The 26,272-nt window shown below is 33.2% G+C and overlaps 1 protein-coding gene across 1 annotated transcript in view; it reads right to left on the bottom strand.

The window, feature by feature from the left end:
• The window catches only part of LOC148944264 (CD109 antigen-like), a 340,357-nt gene that overhangs the window by 61,195 nt on the left and 252,890 nt on the right, over positions 1-26,272 (bottom strand). The window contains exons 8-14 of the mRNA XM_089099715.1: positions 20,043-20,261; positions 17,724-17,961; positions 12,608-12,822; positions 8,904-9,092; positions 7,012-7,199; positions 4,722-4,879; positions 1,804-1,916 (exon numbers count right to left, since the gene is read on the bottom strand). Of these exons, the coding sequence (XP_088955841.1) occupies positions 1,804-1,916; positions 4,722-4,879; positions 7,012-7,199; positions 8,904-9,092; positions 12,608-12,822; positions 17,724-17,961; positions 20,043-20,261 (1,320 nt within the window). The remainder of the gene's footprint in view (positions 1-1,803; positions 1,917-4,721; positions 4,880-7,011; positions 7,200-8,903; positions 9,093-12,607; positions 12,823-17,723; positions 17,962-20,042; positions 20,262-26,272) is intronic.

The following is a 26,272-nucleotide window of genomic DNA, read 5'->3' as shown; positions in this document are numbered from 1 at the left end:
CACTCTTTACTAAAATAATCCCGAATTAGTTTTATTTTAGTGTGGCTGACAACTAAAAATCAATTGAAACTTGTTTTAGAGTTCATTCTTTAATCATGTTTTGCATAATCTGGTCATAAAATCTCTTCAAGGTCTTACAGATACGTGAGTCTCTCTTTGATTTAGTAGTCAATGACTGATAAATAACATAAGATGAATTTATAAAAGAAATTTAACGTATCAAACATGTGTTATAACATATGTAGCATGTCATAGCATATTAAACAAGAAAAGTTTTTCGACAGAGAGCATATAGGTAGTAAAGCAGGGGATATACTCCTGAATGAACTAATTAGCACTATTAGAAGAAAGAAAAATGTGTTCACAAGCATCCGACAAGCACAATATGTTTTTTTTAAAATAATATATAATGTTTTTTTGCTTATAATAAATTATTATTATTTGTATTATTATTATTATTATACCGCAAATAGAAATACATTGCGCATTCGCTTGCTTAAAGAACTTACGTCAGGGTTGCCATCTGTTGGACGAAAGTGCTATTTTAGCACTATTTGATCATGAGTAACTCTGTCCCACGTCCTACATTTAATCACCGAATAGTAACACTTTCGTGCAACAATTTTTTCTTTTTGTCTTGGAGAAAATAATGAAGATTCTGAAAAAAGCCAGAGAAATTAACAAAAGTGCGGAGTGTCTTTTTCCCGTGTTTGTTTTTAAAAAGATTGGCGCAAAGTTGATATAACCTTGACTACCTTTTTGCTGTGTTTGTTTCGAACGATTGGCACTAAGTTTGGAACAACCAAATATGACTATTTTGACTTTGATAGCAACTTTTTAACAAAGCAACTTGGTTTTAGTCCCTATGGAGACATATAATTAAGATTCAAACGATTGTTATTAGCCGAAAAACTATTTTTAGCTTTTTCTGAAAATGTATAACTATATAACGAATATGTCTCATCCTTGATGCCAAATCAAATATTAAATGATGAGTTTGGTGAACAAATTGATGAATATAAATTTTACGAATGACGTAGTTGTAAGACGAATTCAATTTAAAAATAGCGTTTCTCGTTATACGAAAAATCAACGTCAGCAAAAGTGAATCATACCCAGATTCAAAAACTGTTTCTGCTTTTAGCATATACTTTACAGTCAGATAAGCCTTTGCAGTGTGCCATGGTCTTTCATTCACTAATATCCCTTAATTCAAGCGCCAGACTGAAAACAGTTCTTCAGTTTTACCTCTCTCGTGCAAAACTAACGTTTGAGTGAAAGCCACGTTCTGTTTTTCGGTCGCAAATTTAACTCCTTAAAATATATTTTTTTTATATTTCTCCGTATTTCAATCAACTTTTATTAGAAATCCTGCTTTAATCCTGATAAAACTCAAGGTTAAAATTCAATCGAGGGTTGTAACCCTGAAATTTGTAACCAAGTAGAAAGCGGGCCTAATCGTTTTCCCATTATATCACATGACGGAATAACATGTGATCTTGGACAAAGTCCCTGAAATGTACAACCAAGTCGAAAGCAGGCCTACTCGTTTTCCTATAATTACACACATGGCAGAATCTTGGACTTGGACTGTGATCTTGGGCTAAGTCCCTGAAATCTACAAAAAAGTCGAAAGCGGGCCTACTCGTTTTCCTATAATTAAACACATGACAGAATAAAGCGTGATCTTCAACCAAATCCCTTTTTTGTGAGTTAAAGAGCTAACAGCAGTGCTTATTTTTGCGTTAATGAACACAATCACACAATTTGGCATTTTTTTTATTCTGAAAAAAGTAAACATACCGAATGTCGATTTAAACGAGCGAATCGAAAATCGTTAATTTCGTCTAGTATTTGAAAGTCACGGAATCTTGAAAGCTTCTTCTGGCAGCTATCAATTGTACTTCCGGGACAACCTTGAAAACAAAAATTCTACATAAAGCACGCTACTAAAGTAGCTTCTGCTAGACCTGAAACCAAGGATAGAGCGTTGTTAAGGTATGAATTCAGATTATGACTACTAAAAATTGTTTAGAGGTAGTCTAGAATGTGATTCTTCGATTTTCTACTATAGATCTCAATCCAACTTGGCTATGGTACGCTATAATAATATAACACTTTCAGAGGATTAAAGAAACTTAAAACTCTATTCCAAGTTCTTAAACTGTAACTAAGGACCATTGGTTGTTCGATGAATAATTTTTTATACATCTATGATATAATCAAACGACGTTGCAAAATCAAAAGATTAATTTCCGTAAACTTTCTCTAAGACAGAATTAAAATATGTCCTATTTTAAAGTAAAACCGAAAATTTTCAAATATCTTGAAAACCAAATAAGATAAGAGAAAACCAACTGAATCAACCAAAAGATTGATTATGTGAAAGATTGAATTGATGGAAGACCTATTCAGTTCTAATATAATTAGGGTTTATGACAGGGATACCCTCAGTTCCACAACAAAACTAATTGTGACAAAGGTTGCACCTCACTTGGAAAGCATTGCTCACGCTAAGCCTGTAAGCAGAGCTCAAGAGTCAATCAGTTACTATTTCAAACCTTAACTTGAAGTTTCTATCTACCCTGACTCTTGATTTTGAAGTGACTACAGTAATTTAAAAGTTAGTATGTGCTATGTGTCTCTTCAAATGTGGGCATAAGAAAATCTTAAGCGAACAAAAAGGTTAAACAACAGAAAGAGACCCACCAGTAGACCTGTTGCCAGAGCTATAGAGTCAGTCAATTAATTCAGAGTAAAACTCCTTAAAATTGCCAAGAGTATAGCTTTTACTGGCTTTCTACCATGACTCAAGCTCGAGCTTTTACTGAATTCAAACTTTAATTAGGCTGCAATAGCTCAAAATATGCTACATATTTCATTGAGCATAAAAAAGAGAGAATCTTTGCCGAACAATCAAGGTAAAGAGCAAAAGCAGACTGAACTCGGATAAAGAAAAAAATTGCTGTGTTTTAGGTAAGACATTAAAATTGTACAATACAATTGTAAATGCCATCTAAAAGAAACGAGAATAATATAAACGACAAAGTCGAAAACTCTAGCAGGAAATCGAAAATCTGAAAAATATACTTCGGATTTTTAGATTGTAATCAAGGATCAGCTGTTTACACGAGGAATGTTTTTCTGGTCGGGTAACGTACAGTCAGACGATTTTGACATCAATCCATCCACTTACCAATTATTTCTCTGGTAGAAAGTAGGCACTTTTTCGAAAGACGATAATTTCCAAATCTCTTCAAAGTCAAATTAAGTAAGAGAAAACTGACTGAATTAACCGATAGAGCTTGCTTAGTTTCAGAGAATGGGCCTCAAATCCAACTCTTTAAATATGTCCTATAACACTCAGTAAACCCCAACAGCTGAAACCCATACTATTGCCACGATGTATTAACGTTATTTGTTGGACAAGACAAACGTAGCATTTCTATCAAACGTATTATTAACGCATGTGTGGGAATAATCAGCTGCTATTTTTGAAGGTAGATCAAGAATTTTTGGCAAGTGTTTATTTTTGTGAAAAAAAGAGTCAAAAAGAAAAAAATTCAATCCAGTTTTATGACAACTGCAGACACAAACTAGACACAAGTTTAGATCATTTTAGTTTTGTGTCTAACTTTCGTTAGAATTTCCACATTAGTCTTACTAGCATTCGATCCAAGATATTTCCGATTCGACTTTCTAGGATGACAAAAGAGAAAAAAAGAGAGTTTAAATCATTTTAGGTTTAACCATCTAGATTTCGTTAAAATTTTTATATTAGTTTTGCTAACATTCGATCTGAGATACAATTTAATATTTTAGGATAAAAAAAAGAGAAAGAAAGAGAGAAAGGGAAAGAGAGAGATGTGGGGGAAGAGAAAGAGAGGGAGGGAGAGAGACAGGGAGGGAGAGAGAGAGGGAGAGAGAGATAGGGAGAGAGAGAGATAGATAGATAGATAGAGAGAGAGAGAGTGAATTTCAAAGAGAGAGAGAGAGAATGAGAGAGAGGGAGAGAGAGAGAGAGAGAGAGAGAGAGAGAGAGAGAGAGAGAGAGAGAGAGAGGGAGAGAGAGAGAGATAGAGAGAGAGAGAGAGAGAGAGAGAGAGAGAGAGAGCGAGAGAGAGACAGAGAGACAGAGAGAGACAGAGACAGAGAGGGAGCGCGAGGGGGAGAAACAGAGAAAGAGAGAAGGAGAGAAACAGCGAAAGAGAGAGGGGGAGAGAGGTGGAAAATAAAGGGGAAGAGAGAGGTTTTTTTTACTAAGCAGTTATAGAAAGGAATAGATAGTATTTGAACGAAAAAAGGGAAACAGTAGAGAAAAACAGGAGAAGTGACAACTTAGTGTCATTTTATTCACAAACATAATATATTTACACGTTTTTATACTTGCACACTTACCATAAATACTTTCCTTTCAAGCTATTCCAAAACTAAAGAATGGAAGAGGTGATTATAAAGATGGATTATTTTGTTCAAGCAGAGATATGTTAGAAGCGGGTATCTTTTTGATTAAAATAGAAATATTCTGTTTAGGAATCCTTTATTTTTCTTTCAAACTCCATCTCTTAAATATAAAAAATGCCTTTTAGCTAGGTTTTTAGAGCTACTACAGCTAGCAATATAGAAATACCAGTAATAAAATTTCAAATTCACGCAAATTCATTCCAAATTCATTCAAAGTATTCACATAAATTCACATCAAATTCATTCAAAGCTCCTACCTGAAAATCCACTTATCTCATCTGCTGAAACATGTGAAATACCAGAATTATCCAGGAATGAACTGTAGTCAGAATCTACATTTTTTGATGGGAACAACCGGAGTTTTGGAGTGTAAACTCCGTTTCTATCAACTTCAAGGAAGATCTCTGGAATTGCCCTGAAATTGAAAAAAGTTTAATGAGAATATCGAGTATCTCGTGGTAATGTGGTTTTCTAAACTTTCTTTATTTTTCATTTATTTAGTAAACAGAACTTGCTTGTTCTCAAACATACTTCTTGTCGCTGCATTTCTCTTGCACAGTTAGATAGGAAGACACCACAAAGAACATTGTTTATTTAGAAAGTTTTTTTGGAACTTATTTTTTACAAATAAACAGGTGTAAAATAAAGTTTTCCATTAAACCATCGGCATTCATGCGGTATGGGTGTACATTTTGGAGTTATATTTGCGAGTATAGATTCTATTACTGTCAATTCCAATGACAATCTTGGAAATTTTTCAAAAATACATCGAAACATTCAAGGATCAATAAAAAAAAAGCGCAGTTGCTTTAAAATTGAGCTGTTTTTACACTCATTTTGTTTTTTAAGTTATGCTACACGTTGATATATTCTACAGCGCTGTATTTCTTCTACCCAGTAAGATAGGAAAGCCCTGCGATATAATATTTAATAGATTAAACAAATTGGTACTTAAAAACTTAAAAAAGAACTTGCAAATCAAGTTCACCATGGAATAGGAATTGGAAAAACTGGAATATAAATCAATATTTTAAAAAGCGAATGTATAAAAAGTGGATTGACATAAATCAGCGTTTAGATAAAACAATATTTTAGTATTTTTAAATATTTTAAAATAATATTTTAAAACCAGAACTTTGATGTGTCAGCTCTATTTCTACCAGGTTCAAGAAAAATCACACAAATTGCCCTAAAAACGGGAGTATTCGAATGTTAATATAAATATTGATTGTTCTCACAAAAAAAGTAATAATTTCCTCTATTATTAAGAATTTTACTGCTTGCTCAAAAAAATAAAAAACAAAGACATCTGATCAAAATAATTATCACCTTCGTAATACATATCACATTTATATTGCTTTCACTCCTTCCACAAGATCAGACTTCAGCACGGTAATGGCGAGTCATAGTCTATGAATGAGGTGCCTGAATCAGCTCACAGAGCCACTCGCTTAGCTTGCTCATAAATATTGTGTAAAGATTCTTGCCTTCTATAAAAAAAATTCTCTTTTTTTGGCCGGAGTCTATTCAATCTATCTAATCGATTTTTTTTTTGTCTTCTAATCCTTGTTTTTCCATTTACTTTCTGATTTAGTGCTTCATCACTCACACATCTGCCCCCTCCTTTACCCTTGGAGCATTTGTGAAGAACAGTAAAGCATATTCACTGCGTATTTAAATAATTATTTCTAATTAATTATGAATAAATATTAAGATATCATTGCATACACACATTTTATATAGAAAACGAGAAATCTTCAGGAAAAGAAAATAATCTAATTTTTATTTTTTTCTATCGGTCATCAATATGTGTTAAAAAAAATATTTTTATAACATAAGTAGTGCTATCATTTAAACTAGCTCCTGGAGATCTTTTTGTATCAAATCACTGAGAATGGCTTAAAAACTGTATTATCAATATACATGCAAACAATTTGAAAAGACAAGGCCAGTCCCCCTCCCAGATTTGTCCAAAAGGCAAATAATTGAAGAATATTTGCCAAAATTTGTACCATTTTTGTAGTTCAGCTTTTAAACCAGGAAAAATCCTTTATTCCCCAAAATTCATGAAACTGTGTGTATCTTTGACGGTAAAACTAACCACGGTGTTTTCTTTGGGTACCAGGATTACAAAGCTTCTAACCCAACTTTAGATGCATCTGAGTCCCAAATTGAGTCCCGAACTGCTACCCTGATTTTAGTTCCCAAAGAGCACCGTGCTGGATACCGAACATCTGATTTTATTAAGAGCCTATCAGTCATATAACTTGTCATATACAGGGTGCGTCACCAGAACCATGGTAGATTAGGTGAATCATTTATTGTCCTGCTAAAACAAATATATTTTTAAAGAAGGAAAAAAAAATTCCAGTGGGGTAACCTTGTTGTAAAATAGAGGAAACATAAGGAAAAAGGTGACGTTCAATTGGCAATGTTCCAAATCACCTTCTATCAGTCTATGATGAATGTGAAACTTGCGATGCTATAGATACAAAGCAGGTCTTGCTGCAGGTTTAATGTCATTTCTTTATTTCTGATTGTGCTTACCCTGGTACTGCCTCCAAGTCGAGAAGTGCCCTCGTCACCTTTCCCCTTGAAAAAAGAAAATGTCCTTGCTCTTCTCGTTGCAGCTGTCGAAGAACAGCAATTGCAGAAAACGCCCCAACTTCCGTCCTAGTTATCACTTGCACCGTTTTTTTGCTATGATCTCTTATCGGATTTAGCGTCACGTTCATCTAGTAAGAGAAAAAAGATAAAGCAAGAAAAAATACCAATAAAAAGTATTAAACAGGGGTTACAAAAAAAGGCATAAATAAGGCATTTCTTCAAAAACTAAGTTGTGCACGGCTCAAGACAAAGCAAAGTCAAGAAAAAGGTTTTTTATAGATTAGGTTATTTAAACCGACTGTTTTACGTAAGAAAATCTGGATCTTGGTGGCAGCGATAGCTGCAACTTAGCAAAGAATTCCGTTAAAAGTCTTTGTAGAATCATAGTCACCATCTAGGAGGTTTACCTCCTTATTATAAAGTGTTAAAATATTATCTCCATGGAAATTAGACTTGTTTGGGATATATTCGGTTTACACTTTATTGTCAATAGGTTGTCGGAGGTGAGAGGGAGAAGGAAGCCTTACAAACTAAGTAAAGGAATACACATCCATCGAATGCTGACTTTGGTGAGAATTCAAACTTAGCTTGCGACTAAAATGCTACATGAACACTTTTTTTTCAGCTGGCTTTAGAAAAGCGACTTTGGGGCTGGATGCTCATGGATGCAATTCAGGAGCAGGCAAGGGGCCTCAGGGCCTGCGTATTTCTAAATTTGAGTATTTCTCAGATCTTCCACACATTATCATGTCTTATACATTTACCTCTTTTTAACTTTTTCAAGTAGCTTCCCCCTCATCTCTCCTCAAAATGCGTTATCTTATCAAATAGATCCATGTGGATACGCTTGAACCGAGACTTGGCGCTTAGAGTCAAATTTTATCAAAAGTTAGATTATCTAGGATGGAATTTTAGTGAAGTATATGATTAAAAGGTTTAAAAGATTGGAATTTATTGTCATCAGTCCCTTGTTACTTAATAATTTTTATACTGATAACCCACATCCAAAGACAAAATCTAAATATAAATTACTAATGGGCCAGGTTTTTACTGAACAATGTACTTTTCCTTCTTAAAACCAGAGATTTCAAGGCAATTTGTTACGAAACAAGGCTTTTGCTGTAAAATTTGAAATATTTCCTTAAAAACAGTGAAACACCTGTTTTTAAAACAGTTGGAAAAAGCAGTTTTTAGCTGTTTTTAAAACAGCTGAAAAACAGCTAAAATTTTAGTACCTATTGGAAACCTACTAATTTCTGGTGAACACAAAATTATATAGGGATTTTTAAACAAGAAGATTTTAGAAGATTTTAGCACATTAGAAGATTTTAAACAAGAACTTTCAATATCTTATGGAATAGATTGATGATAAGCTACCCTGTTGAATAAACAAAGTATGTTTAATAAGTAGGCTAAATATGGCTGTAAAATCATTTATTCAAGAAAAAACCATTTTCATTTTAATCATTATTGTTTGTTCATTAAATTTTTTCATATATACTCTCTCATATATACTCTTTCATATATACTCTTTCATATATACTCTTTCATATATCAACTCTCTATAGTAGTTGCACTGAACATATCTACGTTTTCGTGTTTATCCAATGTCGTCGCTTCTGACCCGTCAGAACCTCATTTTGTGTGTAGAAACATTTCAGCTTCTAATGTTTCTCATATTCGTACGAAGAAGCGTCTATTGTTAAATAATGTATTTTGACATTCTGTCTATATTATAAGCTCTTTAATCACATCCTACCTATAGATCAGTTTTGGGAAAAAATAAAATAACTAATTGTTGAAAATCGTAGAAGCCAGAAACACCGTCTAACCTTGTAAGTTGTAAATTCTTCAATTGGAACAGTTATAGAATCTCCATAATGTTTCCCTTTCATTTTACAATCAACAATGACCTGAAATGATGGAGCCATATGGCGACCAACTGGGACGGCAAAAGTAGTTACGCCAGTCTGACCATGGTTTAACTGTTCTGAAAGCAGCAGCAAGCCCTTTGACATTACCTGTAAATGGAAAAAGTTAAACTAAACATAATAATTTCTTAATACCTATTTTAGATTGGTAAACGAGTGTAGCAATACCTACGATTGGATATTATGCGTACAAAACATTTGAAGATTTATTTTAAAAAGGTCTATTTGAAGATGCATAAAAAATATAAACATTTACTTTTAAAAGAGATGTTGACTAAGCGTCTGGTAAATTTCAATTTGGGTATGGATTACCTAAATTTAAAGCGATATACTATTTAGCATGAAGAACCGATAAAGATCTGAGAATTTACAACCGAAAGTCAATAGAGATCTAAGTGGATGGGGAAATGGAATGGAGCAAGTCAACGTCGTTCAATAACTCTGGTGCCTTTGAAGTAGACAATAATTATCTTCAAATATAGGTATATATGTTCATATCTAAGCAGGGCCGTATCTAGGATTGTTTTGTGGGGGGGGGGAGGGTTACAAAAAAACTTAAAAAATACTTACAAAATTTTGTGAATATTCATTTTCAATACGTTTTTACGATTCGGACAAAAATTTCGGGGGGGGGGGGTCAAATCTCTAACCACCCCCCTGGATACGGCCTTGCATCTAAGTAAATACTTTAGGAGTTTCCAGGAAAATATGAACAATTGAGCATCAAGTACTTTTGGTTATATATCTATTCAAGCTTCAATCAAAGTCAATGAGAATAAATCCACAGTTCTTTGTGTCAACTTCCAACATAGCTTTCTTTCTTTTTCAATTCCTGCTCCCATTTCCTTATTTTGTTCCTATTCCTAAATTTTCGTTACAAATTCATCATCCAATCATGAATAGGAAATCCACGTCAATAACATGATAAAATGTAAAATGTAATTTTCGATAATATAGGGAGAAGGGCAATTTTGTTGTTTTTTCATCAATGGAAGTACCAAAGAAGTTGAAAAAAAAAAAAAATATATTTCTTTATGTATAGAGAGGGTCAAAAAATCTAGGGGGACTAATTCCCTCGGTCGATCCCTCCCAGAATTGATTCCACTGAACAAAATTGAAAGTTGTTGAAAATGGGTCGCTTAAAACTACATTTTTCAACATAAATACCATATACTTATCTTTCAAAGAAGCTAATGGTAAATTGGGCCCCCTCCCTTGTTCGTACTATAAATTTTGCTAGCTTTCGGACTCTTCCTTCTCCACTATGTCCTTCAGCTTAAAATTCGATGTATAAGAAATCTTCAGCCGGTTATCTACTCCAAGCTGGACATTTTCCCATCAGATGTCTTCTTTTTTCTACGGTCATCTTACATTTACGACATAAAGAAGAACCAGCCCTCTTTATTTGAGCAAAGTAGTTCATGGTATTCTCAATTCTTGTGTGGTTTCATTCACATTTGTTATTTCCGATCTTCCTAGTAGTTGCAGCATACAATGATGTCAATCGCAAGAAATCCAATTCTCCTCAAGCTTCTTAACAGAATTTTATTTACATTTGAAATCCTTTTGGTTCTATTTTAGAAGGCCAAGAAAAACGCACTCTTTCGACCGTATTTTTCCATTTAGTCGATTTTTGATAGTCTATTCGGAAACTTTTCTCAGTATTAATTCTATTTTTATGTTTCCCTTACTGATGTTTTTCCTTCTCTTTCCCAGACTTCACAGATCGAACGTTTCAAGTTAAAACTGTTATGTAGCAAAATTTAAATTAAATAAATAAAAATCGAGAATGTTTTTTTTTCAATAGAAATACAGAACGAACAAAACAAATATTTCGAGAGGTCAATAGTTATCCTCCTTCTTCAACGATATAATAGAAAATTAGAAAGAAACACGTTCTAGCTTTATGAACGAAAATGTAGACAAAACAACTCAGACAAAGCAAATGATAAAAACAAACAACAAGGAAAGCCAGAAGAATAATCACATAAAACCCAAATTTGGAAGAAGTGAAACCCCTAAAAACCAAGCAACATGGAGGTCCAAAAAACTAACAAATAGATAAATCCAAAAGCAGCATAATTAAAAATTTTGAAGCCTAAAAACAATATCTACGAATAGCAAAAACCAATACTATTCGCCCAACACTAAATAAGTGCCTGAATTGGTAAAAATTCTTTCCTTTGCCAGGTATGTGAGCGCAATTATCTACCTCGAGAAAACTACTATGGCCTATGCTGTCTAATTTTTCAGTGCTTCTCTGCACTAGCTCTTTTGAATCTGAGGGGTTCGGGCACGTGTCATTTTGTGAATTCGAAAGTGAGACAAGATTTATTTTAGGGATAAATAAATTATGAGCTTCTCGTTTGAGAAAACTAAAATATGTCTATGTCATTTTAATGTCTCCGGTGACTTATTTCAAAGCTAGACTCAGTTTTTCTGAGTTGTTTCTGTCCTCCCAAAATATTCGTTTTTTTGTCCAGTATTTTCGTCGGCCTTAAAAAAAAGAAATTCTCAATCTTCATTTCGTTTTTTTGCTATTGTAGCCCTGTGTGGTTTACGAAATTAACAATTTCATTTAAAGATGCTATTCTCATTCTGGTAACGGTGAAAGTGTATTCGGATTAGAACCCATTTACTAAAACTACATAAATAGGAGAACTCTCTGTCATTAGATGCTCGGAAATAATACCTTAACAGTGGGCTCATTAGATACTCCGCTTTAATTAAGATTTTTTTAAATCAGTTTTTTTCTTTATGTAATAATTTTTAAAGGGTATTTGATATTCTTTCTCTCTTTCCTTCTATTTATTTTTTCTTTTTCTTTACCATCATTGTTTTTTGTTTTTGTTTTGTTAAATAAGCATATAGTTTGTAGCGTTGTGTTTTTTATTATTATTCTGCAAGAAATCCTCTTCTCTTCTAGGATCGTAATCTATGACGTCGTGCTTATTACGCATGCTTTGAACCGCGTGCTTAGAACCATAGTCTGCTTGTTCGTTGTCTAAGATGCCCAAATGGGCTGGTACCCACATAAACTTTTAACTTTTAAGTCTTTTTGAAGCTCTTATAGCTACATTTTGAACCCGTAGCACCATTCTTTCCTTTTTATAACCCTTAGAACTTATAAGGGATTCTAGACGAGATAAACCGTTTGTACAAATAACAACAGAGTCGGCTAAACTCCAGGCCGGATTTAAAATCTCTTTAAGGGCTTTTAAAATCCCTCGATATTCTTCCTGTGCAGCTTTTTTACTTTCAACTTTTCTGGCTTTGATTCGTCTAGGTTCAGGGATAGCTACTGCACATCCAATAGCTCTATCTCTTAGTGTGGAACCATCCGTAAAAAGTTTTACAAAATTTTTATCACATTTCTCCATTGCCTTTTTGAAGTAATGTCGACGCTTCATTGGTTTGGTTTCAGCTTTAAGGTCATAAACACCGGTGTCTAGTAGCTTTTCCATTTTTTTTTACCATGGCGCACTCTTGTGAGATAAAGGTTAAAAGGGGCACTCCGTTTTTTTTTTTTTTTTTTCTTAATTAAATCAAACTCAATTCAATATTCAATATTCAACTCAATTTTCAATTCATTGACAAATACACACCAAGTAGGTAAATCGATCCACTGGGACAGTAGAATGAAAGTGAAAAACAGCATAAGATCCAACAACCGCTGATACAGTGCTTGTTTCTACGGACACATAGATTTCTTCCGGGTTATTTTCCACCAGAAGTGCTAAATTTTTAAAGTGACGAACGTCGTCTTCTTCGACAAACGAAGCAACTATTTCTGCCGTAAATGTTCCAGGAGGCGGGAAAACTGAAAACAAGAATTAGTTTTAAATTTATTTCATGATCTAGCATAGGTAGAAAAAAAATACAAATATCTTTTATATACTAAAAATTCATTATTTATACAGAAACAGTTTCTTGATTTTTACTAAAGTTTCATCGGCAGATATGTTTAAATTGTTATACAGTATTTGAAAGCCAGATTTTTATTAAATAAGGAAGAAAAAAAATTAAAAAGTGTCAATGAATACCCTCAAAAGGCACTGGAGTGAACAATCAATTTGGAGCTGGTAAAAAAAAAGGAAAAAAAAGTGAACCAGCATAAAAATACCAATATCACCAATTTATACAATTTAAATTAATGACAGATTTTGCAAAAAATATTGACAGATATAGGTTGCAAGACTCTTAAGAAAGTCAAATCCACCCTTCTAGGATCCGCCATCGAGCCAAGATCCTGTCAAATACTGAGGCAATTAACTACCCTTAAATCTCATACTCAAATTTTACGAGTAGTTATTATGAGCTCCGGGGGAGAAACAAACCCAATAAGTAAAGTATTTCAATAATCGCAACGAAATACGGAATAAAAAAGGTAGAGAAATAGTGAATAGAAAGATTTAGAGGAAGAGCATTCAGAAACCAGCTCAAATAAAAATTAAAAGTAACAATTGAAGACAGAGAATTAAACATTAAGTAATATACCAAGTTTTACAAAAAGGATAGGAAAAGGGGGAAAAAAGTAAAAAAAAAGTGAGAATAATAACTTCATTAAACCTTATGCATTACATGTTAAACGATTTATTTAACAACTAACCTGTTTGTTAAACCATTTATCAGTAATGGAACGATGGAAAGTAATGCAGTGCACTCATTTTAGAAAGAAGGGTAGGGAAGAAAGAAAAGAAAAGAAAATTACTAGGTCTAACATGTTAATAGCCCATTTTCGACTTTTTAGTTTTTCGATTCTAGTTCACAAGCAGTACTCAGATGCTACACTATCTGTAGGTAGAAAGCCTTTAGGGTGGAGACAGCTGGTATAATCTTACCCTCATAAACTGTCCAGCCAAATTGTAAAGGGGCCTAGGGAATCTGGTCTTCCCTACTCAATTCTAATATTTAACCTTAGCATAGCTTTTGCACCTTGAAATATTTTAAGCAAGTGTGGAAAGCCTCGAGTTTTATCTATGTCATTTGGAACAATTTCACTTATATCAGTGTTTTAAATTCTTTGGAAAGCTTTAACTAGCAGATCTTGTGCCTGTATTTTGATGGCTTTAGTCTCATCATGTTCAAGCTTCTTGAGAACAGCATTTTTGTGGACTTCAATTTGTTCTCTTGTAGGATTTATGCTAGATGCTCTCTCAATGTCAAAATCACCATTGAGATCTTAATCCTTTAATTTTTGTGGCAACAGCCACAACTAACAGCCACAACAGCCACAACCTTAACAGCTAAAAGGTCTATGAGCTGAGTTCTCCAATACGTAATCAGCAAGTGTCGTGTCTCCCTGTTTTCGCATGCTTTCAATCAGCTCAACTAAAGAAAACAGTTTCCACAAATGTGTTGCTGGCACAAAAGCGAGCAGACTGAACAAAGACTTGTACCGCTTTCACATGTGTCACTTTTATTATACATTTTATCTTTCTATTACTTCTATTTCAATTACTTCCTCATATCACTTTATTTTTAGTCGCATCTCTATTTCACTTTTATTCTGAATCACTTCTTGTTGCTTTTATTGTGACACGCATTTTCGAATCATTCTCATTTTGAATAGCATCCTTGTATCATTTACTCTCGAAACAGTTATTTCACTGATGACTATTTTCACCAATTAAAAATTGAGAGATACCATTGTGTTACCTATATCCATTTTTTCCAGTGCACAAATAAAACTGACCTGTCTTTTCAAAATCAAGATACCCCTCGAATTGACGCTGTTCGAAATAGGGAGCGCTGTAGTTAACCCTCCCCAAATTCATATTTGGCTTAGAAATCGACGAAGACTTTGAAAAGAAGCACACGATGCTAAAATCAAATTAAGTAATAAAAAATGTTATTGCATAATAACAAACTGTAAATATAGATGAATAGCTATGCTGAAAGCAACGCACATTAATCGTAACTCCAAGAAACTATTCAAGTTCACGAAAAAGGCATAATAACCCCTTTAGCTACAGATACTTAAAATGACGTATAACAGCTATGCCTTTTTCTTTGAGACACTGGCTAAAATTAAAATTTAAAAAGGCTGTTTGCAAATCTTTATCTCAGTGAATCAAGATTGGGCAGAAAGCCAGAAGTTACTTGATACAGATGATATTATGAAACGCTCATAAGCCCCTACAAAACTCTAAGTACGAGTAAAACATAACTTAAACGCTATATAGTATGCAAGGGACTGTTTTTTTGGGGGGAGTGGACATCCAGTTTTATCCCTGTAGATTTGACTTCAACCGTTTTTTTTTCATTAGCAAAAATATATCATAGTCTTTACCTAAATAATTTTTTAGTGATTGCCCAGCTGGTGAAATTATAATTTACAGGCAACGTAGCAAAACAGGTTCAAAATCCTAATTTTGTCTGAAATATTATATTTTAGTAGGATTGAACACTCCCTCCCCTCCCCCAGTTTGATCACTTTTAAGTTTTTTTTTAATAGGATTAATAGCTCAAATAGCTTTAGACTAAATAGCTTTCGAAGGGACTCTAGAGTTAATAAAATTCTGATTTAGATGGAACATAGCCTGCTTCATATCTTTAGAACATGTTCGGTGTATTAATTTATGTGTAAACTGGATAAGTTCCTTTTAACAATGTGTCGTTTCATAGAATGTGCAATAAAAAAGTTTGAAAATAATCCAGATCTCAATTAATGTGCCAACTAACTTTACTAATGCTGAATAAACATTCTTTTATAAGTAAAATGAAAATATATTAATGTTTAACTCGAGTTTAACCTTTAATCAAGAAAGTGAAAAATAAACAAAAATTAAATTAATTTTTCGGCTTCGTGCGTGCTGTAGCCTAGATAGCTAGTGCCATCTTTTTCTTCAGAATACACGAATTAAAACAATCAATTAAACAAGAGTAATCGGATGTACGTAGAGGGTAGGCCAAATGCATATTGAGGTTATTTATCAACCTGACATGGATGATAATTTTCCATGAGACATCCTATGAATGTGCACTGAAAATTTGAAGGTCACCGAGAGCAGAGGATTTCAAAAAACGAACAAATAAACTTTCAAATGGGGATAAATCCATAAATTTAGAAAGTGAAAAAACAGGTACAAAAGTTCCAAATTTTTTGATCACATATACAGGAACCATCTTCAGTGGAAGTACTAAATCAATGAAATTGAAACTTGCATATTTACAAGCAATGACCCGAAAAGTTATTTATTTTGCTGCATATAAATATGTTAGTTTCAATTTTATTATTTTAGTATTTCTATTGAAGACGGTCGCTGTATATGTGACCGAAATATCTGGACTTTTGTACTTGTTTTTTCACTGTCTAAATAAATGAATTTACCCCCATTTGAAAGTTTATTTGTTCGTCTTAGAACGGCAGTGTGGTCTAAGAAAACAACACCTAATTTAAAGGTTTCATGTCGAAAAAAGATTAAAAAAAAAAAAAAAATGAATGTGCACTTATTCCCAGATGCCAAAAACTGAATTACAAAGAAATTAAAAACCGGTTACTACAAAAGTACTGGTAACAAGGGTTTCGATCATATGATTTTTAAAACCCAAATCTGGGCTTTATGCGTTGTTTCTTTTTCCAAGACTTTCTTTCATGTTGTTATACTGCTAAAATCATGAGAGAGACTAGTAAGTACCCTTTCTTCATAATATGGTCTGATTTGTTATTATGTTGATTAATTAATTCTTTTATATTAATTCTATTTTTTAAATTGCAAGTATTTTATTCATTTTAATATTTCTTTCAGTAAATTTTTGGCATTTCATATTATTGACTTAGGAATAATGTGAACATACCACTCGATGGCTTTTTTATGCTCTTTACGAATATAATAAGTGCTTCTATCGTAAATTAAAATTTAGCCACCCCCACCCCCCTAATAGGTAAATATATACCCTGAATTGGAATATAACATGAATTGTCGACGGTAAAGTTTCGAATCGCAAAATTCAGTGCTATTTTTTCGACAGCATTCGAAAAACTTGAAACGGTAGGAAAACGTTTTACATTTGAGTTGCCTAATAAATGAGGCTTCAATTATTATAAATAAGTATTTTTGGAATATGTTACTCTTGAACAACTTATTTATAAACAAGTGATATGTTCTTAACCTTTTCAATAACTTAACTAGTATTGATAACTTCTTTGCATGGTTACAATTCAGGGTATATATTTGCACATTAGGGGGGGGGGGTGAGGATGGGTAAATTTGTATTTCCGATAGAAACGATTATTACATTCGTAAAGAGCATAAAAAAGGCATCGAGGGGTATGTTCACTTTATTACTAAGTCAATAATATGAACTGCCAAAGATTTACCTTTCTTTCTATTCAACTCTTAGCATAATCACTTAGCGTAAATTGTTTTAAATTATATTTCTAATTTCACCATTAAAACTTAAAAAAAGAGACTCTAGATAGAAACTTGAAATCAATCCAGCATTGGGAAAAATAGAAAATATTCAATCATTGTCATAAATAGCTGGAGAAAGCAAATTCCATATTACTGAAAATTCAAATACCAAGAAAAAATCCACTAGAAAATCTAAGAAATAAGTGTAGGCTGTAAAATCGAATTACTAGAATCAATGCTCATAACTTACTAAAATACAAAAAAAAATCATCCTTTTAAATCATCAAATTGGCTGGGATTGAAATTTCATTAGAATGTGAATTTAATTTCTAACAGTGTAAATATCGAAGAGGGCTATACTTACACGTGAAACGAAATACACCTGTGTTCCAGAACTCATTTGCCTTTAATTCAGAAATAAATAAGTCCTCCTCATTATCTGTTTGAAAATAATAGTCACTCTTCCTGTAATCCTCAACCCTGAACTCCTCAATTACAAATGAGCCTTGAGATGATGAGCCAACTTTCATTTTAATTGATAGCGACCCACTGGATAGCCTATCAAAATCGATTTTGCTTGAGTCCGAGTTAGACATGACAACCTGCAATCACTTCTATTAAATTCTGCTAAACCAGGGTATAAAATACAAGGCTGCAGAGTTGCAGATGCCTACATATTATGGAAAGTCAATTGTTTTTTGTCCTTTTTTTTGTTGAAAAATCAAATATATCAAAAATAATAAATCCGAGTTTTGAAGGGAAGTTGTTAGAGAGGTTAAATAGTTACATAACGGACGAGACAACCCCAGACAACTTTCAATTTAGATTTTTTCAAGGCATCCCATTACTAGAGCCTTTTTCTCTATTAGAGGTAACGCTATAACGTTGCCTGTAGTAAAGGCCATAAGGTTTCAATATTTTATTATTTATTTTTAAAAATATCGTATACGATATATTAGAAGATATTCAAATAGAAAATAGTAAAGAAATCCTTAAACCGCTTTGACAAAATTCTAAGCGTCTGAACTTAGCACAAATACCTGATTTCACGTCTCATACAAATCCCGACGAAATTCCAGACGTACCTCTTAAATCATGACTCCCCCCACCCGGGGACAAAGTGCAACTCTCAAGGGTTACTATCCACATTTTTAGAAGAAATGGTAATTCAAGCACTTATCGACTGAAAACTGATTGGAAAGCGGACTATTTAAAATAACAGTACACTAGCTAATAATTACAACTAGCCATTAAAATTATTAGCTGATAATGTAAAATAAAATAACACTGCTATAAATCACGTAATGTTTCTTCAGAACGTATGAAGTCCGAAATAACCTTGTTTCCTCTTAAATGCGTTCATTCTCAAATTTCTTTTTTAGTAATGTCTGAAAAAACTGGGCATGGGTATATCCCCTTCTCCCTATCTACTAGATATGTTAATATTAGGTATTTATTTTCTGGTAAAACATTCTTGACATAGAGATGAAGATAAGAAAAATTATCTAGATTTGAAGGGAACAAAGATACAATTGGAAAAAGAATCAGTAAATTATTTACGTGAATCATTTAAATAGAAAAAAAGTGGCATGTTATATTATTATATATTTTTACATATAAACATAATTAAATTTTATACACATTTTACATATCATGTTTTTATTTAAATTTTACACATTACATATTACATTTTACATATTGCATTTTATATACAGTTTACATATTATATATCTTTATATATTATGTAATATTGTTATATTATTTAGTTACAGAAACAATATATTCGATTTAAAGAAAATGACAACTAAAGTAAAAACTACGTCCTTCTTGAGATCACGTTAAGTTGATAAATTTCACTATTCAGCAGCATACTAAAATAGGTTTCATTCTGAAATCCGTTTTACAGTATATTGAAAATATAGAAAAAATAACCATAGAAAAATAAAGAAATTTAGAATAACCATAAAATAGCCCATTCACTGATTTAACAATTCTCATTAAAAAGACTTTACAGAAAAAGTATTTAAAAGATATGAAGTATTAAAAGTATTTAAAGATATTCCAAAATATATTTACACCTGACATGCTACTAGTACCAGATCCTCACTTAAAAGGGATTCTGGTTGCTCAGAAAGTCTTCTCTTCTTGTGTACGAGCCCCGACTGACTCACGCACGATTATTATATCATGTATCCCAGGAGTATAGATGACTTGAGCTATGTTTGATATCCAAACGTGTTTTTTTTATTAACCATTCTGTGTTTAGGTTGAAAGCGGATTTTTTTTTTTTTTTTTTTTTTTTTTTTTTTTTTTTTTAATTCAGAAGAATTGAAGTTTGGAACATCGTTTTTTTTTCTATTTGTATGATGGATCTGATAGAAGAAGTACAAACGCGGCATTAGAGGAAACAATTTGGGGATAAGCTAATTTTAATAAAGGCTCACCAAACATATTTTGCCATTCAATTTGTCCGCTTCTGTAGCACAGTTGGAATTAAGAACAATGGAATAGAAGAATTTATTAAGAAGAATTAAAGTTTGGAACATCATTTTTTTTCTATTTGTTTTCTTTACAAAGTTTCAAAATTGAAACTTTGTTACCATAAAAACAATATAAACGAAGTAAATAAAATTCTGTGCGGATTAAAAATCTCTTTTTTCGCCATTTTTAAAAGCTTACTTACAAAACCAGAAAGGGGTAAACCAGGTTTTACGACTCCTACACCAAGTATTTCTATTCTCGGAGCTGCTGCAATAATTTTGGTTTTAGAAAAGGCGTGTCTAGACTCTCCGCGGAAAGCGTCATATAAAATGGCTTCAATACGAATCGTGGAGCCGACCATTCTTCCTTGTAAAGTTTCTCTTATTCTGTCCATTTCCATATTGTAGTTAAAAGCACCTCCCTAGAATGTTAAACAAAAACAAGTTGAGTTGAAGAAGAAGAAGAAAATAAACTGAGAAAGCGAAGAAGTTAAAAACAAGTGCGTACTCTCCGAGCATGCTCTTCAAGGGCATACTCTCCGGTAGACGTTCGATTTTAGGCTCATTTACAGAAATAAATACCAGATTATTTCTTAAACTATATTTTGTTTGAATTTAAAAAAGACAAAACATAACTTAAAATGGGAACACCTTCAAAAGAAACAACGTGGAAAAATAAGAACAATCTGAAGATTTAGGTTTCATATCCGGGAATATTTTTCAAGAAGAAAGGAAAATACAAAAAGATACAGAGACAAAATAGAAAGAAAAAAAAATACAAATTAAGAAGCTGAAATAGTGTAGAAAAAGGGGTATTCTGTATGAGCGGTTTATTGTCAAAACTCAACTGCCTTGACACATCGTTATGGCAAAAAAAATCTCCAATTTTTATTGGAATGTCGTAATTTCAGAAAACATTGATTAAGAGTAGTGTGGCTTACTAAGTTAAGCTCCGTCGCACAGCAGACAGAATATACAGTATCGACAAAGGCTATACTCTCCATTAAACATATGTGACTCAGATTTAAAACCACACAAGATTCCTACTCCGCCTTCACGCACGCGCAATGACAATTGTTTCCGATCTATACATCACGATAAGGTTATGGAAACTGAACTAAGGTTATGACGTATATTGCCAGGGATGATACGCGCGGTATCAAGTATGTGTCATGTTTGGAAAAAGAAGACGCTACAGTCTACAGTGCTCCGTCGTCAACCCTGATCGTGGGTTATATGGCTGATTGTGGCCTGATAGTGACTAACCAACTGTCCATCAATTCTTGTCACACTTACTTTCTTCGAGTACCGGACTCTGTGGATGACTACTCTGGCTCTTGATTACTGTCAAACTGACTTTCTTAGGTTATTGAACGGATGACTAATATGACTCTGGACTACTATAAAACTCACTTTCCATGACTATTGGCCTCTGAGGTTGATGAAACGTCATTCTGAACTGGTGTGAAATCGACCTTCCTTGAGTATTCCTGACACTTATTGACTGGTAGCAGCACTCCCTGTTCCTCGGTCTTGTGATAATGACGGTTCCGTCGAGTAGCAGTTACAAATCAGGCTTCCAGGAGCTTTGTTAAAAATATATTGATTTGTCAAGTTCTGATCCTTCAGAGAAAAGTAACGCAAATATAAATAAACAGTTGCAACTATAAGCAGTGTAAGGACTTCAGTAGAGAGTTAAAAATGTTATAGGAAGTAACATAACGATCACCCTATATTTTATAAAATGTTTTCTGATTTTTTTTTACAGTCAGAATTTTTTCCTTTAACCACCGTACCTCTCACACTCATATAGGCATACATTCCAATGTTGCAGTCATGCTGGGATGAAAATCACGTTTCATTTGGAATAGCTCACACGATTTATCAACATATCATACTTTTGAGAAAATTTAGGCCCTATTCAACAGTTCCATTATTATTTTGTAAGAACAAAGAAATTCGTCCGAGACTCTCAAAGAATAACTGGTCTCTTGGATAGGGCCACTGTTGGGTCGAGCAAGCCTAATATTTCCAGGCAATTTACCAGCAAAGTGGGCCACTTCAATTTGCCAAAATTTTCCTTTAAACCTTAGGAAGTTAAGTATAATTTTTTTTTGTTTCTTTGTACACAGAGCCTGTATTCAACTTTCTGACAACTTGTCTCAAAACTTTGGTTACAAATGGTCTGAAAAGTGAGCTGCGCTAATTCAAGACCCACAATATAAACTTCTCAGTGGAATTAGGATTTAAATCCCATTAACTATACCCCATTAACCCCATAACTAAGTAAATTAAATAGACTAATTCAATTCTTTTTCCAGCAGCTAATTCGGTTTTTAAGATACTCGAAGGCTTTCTATTTTTTTTTAAATTGCACTATGTCTCCTATTATTGCTATAAATACATTTTAAGACCATACTGGATATACGTATTTCTTCGGTTCTATTCGAGTTTACTTTAAAGTTAGTTTCGCTTCTTTTTATTTTGAAGCACTGGAGACTGCTTGGCCGTCTGCTTTTGTCCTTGCCAAAATGTCTGCTTTCTTCGTTTCCACTTCTTTTCTGTTTACTGATTGACATTACTCTCATTTTACCGGCCATTTAGTTTTACTTCTCATTTATCAGTTTTTTTTCTTGTTCGTCATGTTCGTCCTTTTGTTGCTTCCATGAACAGTTGGAGTTTCAAGCTTTTGACATAAAAATTTGCTGATGATGTTTGGAGGGCTAAGAAAAAATATATCAGTTTTAGAGATACTACTACTACTACTACTACCACTACTAACAACTCACCACAGCACTAAGCCGCCTGAGGCCAACACAGCTACGCACGCTCCTTCACCCCAATCTATCCAAAGCCTCCCTTTTTACACCCGCCCACGAAGTTCCAATTTCCTTTAAATCCTTCTTTGTGACGTACTCCCACCCCAGACGAGGACGACCTGCTTTCCGTTTAGCCCTAGACGGTTGGCCGAAAAGAACAATCTACGGCAATCTATAATCCTTCATCCGCACGTGCCCTAGCCACCTCAACCTTTTTTTTCATTATAGCACTAGAGAGCGGTATTGAACCACATTTTTCGTATAGCCTATTGTTTGAAATACGGTCAGTCAGCCGGGTACCCAGAACAATCCTTGAGCAATTTCTCTGGAAAACATCTAGCAAATCTTCATCCGCTTTTCGGAGCGTCCATGCTTCAGAGCCATATTTGACCACTGTCATCACTGTAGCTTCTAATATTATAATCTTGGTTTGCAGACTTATCTTCCTATTCTTCCAGACTTTTTTTAACTGTGAAAAAACACCCTGAGCCTTGGCTATTCTATATTTAACATCTTCACTGCTCCTACCATCTTTACTAATAATACTACCAAGGTAAGTGAAGCTGCCCACCTGATCAATCTTTTCATTACCCAACATCACCTTTTCATCTTCACTTATTCCTAGCCTTAGTGACTTAGTCTTCCTAACATTGATTTTTAAACCGATTCTAGCACCCTAAACTCGTAAAACCTCTAAAACTTCATTCATTTTGTTCACACTTTCATCTAGGATGCTTAAATCATCAGCATAATCCAAGTCCAGGAGACTTTTTCCTCTCCATTTGATTCCGTGGTCTCCCATTGCCTTTCCTGTGCTTCTTAAAACAAAGTCCATCAAAATAATACATACAAAGGGGGATAGAACACAACCCTGCTTAACTCCTGATTTAATACAAAACCAGCTGCTAACCTCATTTCCTACCTTAACCGCAGCAGTGTTATTCTCGTACATAGCACTAATCACTTTAATGTATTTGTCTGGTATACCATACAAGGATAAAACCTTTACTAAAGCTCTTCTATCAACAGGATCGAACGCTTGCTCATAATCTATAAAACTAACGACCAAAGATGTTTGAAAATTCAGGTACTTCTCAATCCTTAGCCAAAGAATAGATATTTTGTCGACACCTTCCGTGCTTGTTCGTAAGCCTTACTGTTCTTCTCTAAGGCTTGGTCTATCGAATCTCTCAGCCTATAAAGTATCATATTACTGAGTAACTTAATACTTACAGGGACTAGAGTAATGCCTTGATAATTATCACACTCACTTTTATCACCTTTCTTATAAAGTGGCTTAATTAAGATTTTTCTAAAATCGTTAGGTACTTCCCCCTTTTCAAAATCATATTCATAATCTTCAGCAGCTTATTTCTAACCTCAGAGCCACCATATTTAAGAAACTCATTTACCACCCTATCAGCACCTGGAGCCTTATTATTCTTTAATCCTTTTAGTACTGTTGCTAACTCCTCCTCATAAAACAAATCTTCCTTCACATCCCAGGTATCACAAACTTTTTCATTTCCCTCTATATTTTTTCCTGCAACTCTATCTCGGTTAAGCAAATTCTCAAAATGTTCGGCCCATCTCTCTTTAATTTTTTTCTTATCGCTAATATTGGACGGTAAAATTTCATAAAAATACACCAAAACCACATTTTATTGCTGGGGCTGTAAGGTGTCCAACCAGAATTGCGGCCACTGACCTATCTTTAATTTTAGGAGAAATTAGAAATAAATTTTAAGCATATTGTTCCGGAATTAAAAAATTTTCTAACTTTAACCCATATTGGTGTGTTAATAGCTCGTTACAAGTGATAGATTCTTTGACTAATGTTTCAGCTAAAAGATTCGATTCATTTGATTTTACTACTCTGTATACAAATTTTTCACTTATTTAGTATTAGAAAAATTGAAAATGGTGATTAAGGAATTTTTTCTTTTGTCTAATATCGGATTTTTGAAAATTGATAATTTTAATAAAAAAGCCCGATGGACGAATTTCTTTAGAAGTACTATTAGTTCAAGACGTTATAGCTTGGATATGGTATGTGATTTATTGGAATTTTTTCTATTTAATACTTTTATAAGATTTAATGGTAATTTATATAAACAAAATGTTGGCATTCCGATGGGTGGGAATGCGAGTCCATTCATAGCGGACTTGTTTTTAAGTCAATTAGAATACGAATATATGATAAATAAAAATAGCCCAAGCAATGTAAAATATAACCTTTCAAATAATAAAAGATATCTGGACGATCTCTTAGTAATAAATTGTGCAGAGTTTATTGAGATTTCAAAAAATATTTATCCACAAGAGTTAATTCTGGAGCCTAGCTATGGGATAGGACACTCTGACCATTTCTTAGATTTAAATATTAATATTTCAGATAATAATAAATTAGTTTTTAAAATATATAATAAAACGGATGATTTTAATTTTGAAGTAATTAATTTTCCATTCCTTGAAAGTAATATACATTCAAATATTACTTATTCAGCTTATTATTCCCAATTATTTAGGTATGCAAAAATATGCAGTAATTACACAGATTTTAAAAATAGATGTAAAAAGCTGAGCGAAAAACTTATCTTAAGAGGTTTTTCTGCGAAAAAAATTAGTTGGCAATTCAAAAAACTTAGTTTTATGTATCATGAACTTTTAGGTAAATATACAAAAAATTATAAAGAAATACTTAATGATATTTTAATATAATTTCTCTTTCGCTTTTTTTTTGGAATTTTGAATTTGTAGACTGTTTTCAAACAAGCTTGAAGAACTTTAAATCTGCAATTGATTCCGGATACCAATAAAAGACTTTTTTTATAACTCACATCTGGACCAGTCTTCATTTGGTCCAGAATGGTCTTTGCTCAGTGACCTCTGGGATTTTATTAAGGAAAGAATGAAACTCACTTTGTATCTAATTCTTAATTGCTTCACTAGTATGCATGTATTTCACAAGTTTTACCGGACTTAGGAATACCATATAGATATTATGGTAAAGGGTCGAATATGCCGGGTAAAGAAAGTAAAGCCTCGAACCCAATTGAGGCAGGTGGTATTTCTTCTGATGAGCCTTAATGGAAGGTTCTACTTGGAAATATTTCGCTTGGTTTAAGGTGCTTTAGCTTATAAATTTACAACGATTTATATTTATTGATGACGAGTGTGCATGGATTTGGACAGTTCTATTTGGTTGATGGTTCAGTTATACTGTTTGGTCTTAGGTAGTTGGACAGTTGAGTAAGGTTAAAACCTCGTTCAAGTGCACATTTGTCTCAATTGCTGGATTAGGATGACAGTATTTTTTTTTCTTTTTTTTTTTTTTTTTCTTTCCAATTAATTACCTGTAAAACATTATATGAATCCAGGTGGGATCCAGTTAGAGGAATAATCAAATATTCGCCCCCGGCGGACTTTCACCTGGGTCCAGGTTTTACCTTACAGTGATTATTCTTTTGCAAATTTATTACGTTTTTTTTAAATGTTCGTCTTAAACGAAAGATTTATTTAGTGTCGTGTTTTTTTTTTTTTTTTTTTTTTTTTTTTTTTTTTGTATAATTAGTTAGAGTAACCTTATTACTTGTGGACTTTTGGCTTGGCTT

This window comes from Artemia sp. Qi Xiang Cuo, chromosome 14, assembly GCF_049724085.1.
Source record: "Artemia sp. Qi Xiang Cuo chromosome 14, ASM4972408v1, whole genome shotgun sequence".
In the NCBI taxonomy this organism is placed as follows: Eukaryota; Metazoa; Arthropoda; class Branchiopoda; order Anostraca; family Artemiidae; genus Artemia; species Artemia sp. Qi Xiang Cuo.
This window is presented reverse-complemented; position numbering and strand designations above follow the sequence as displayed.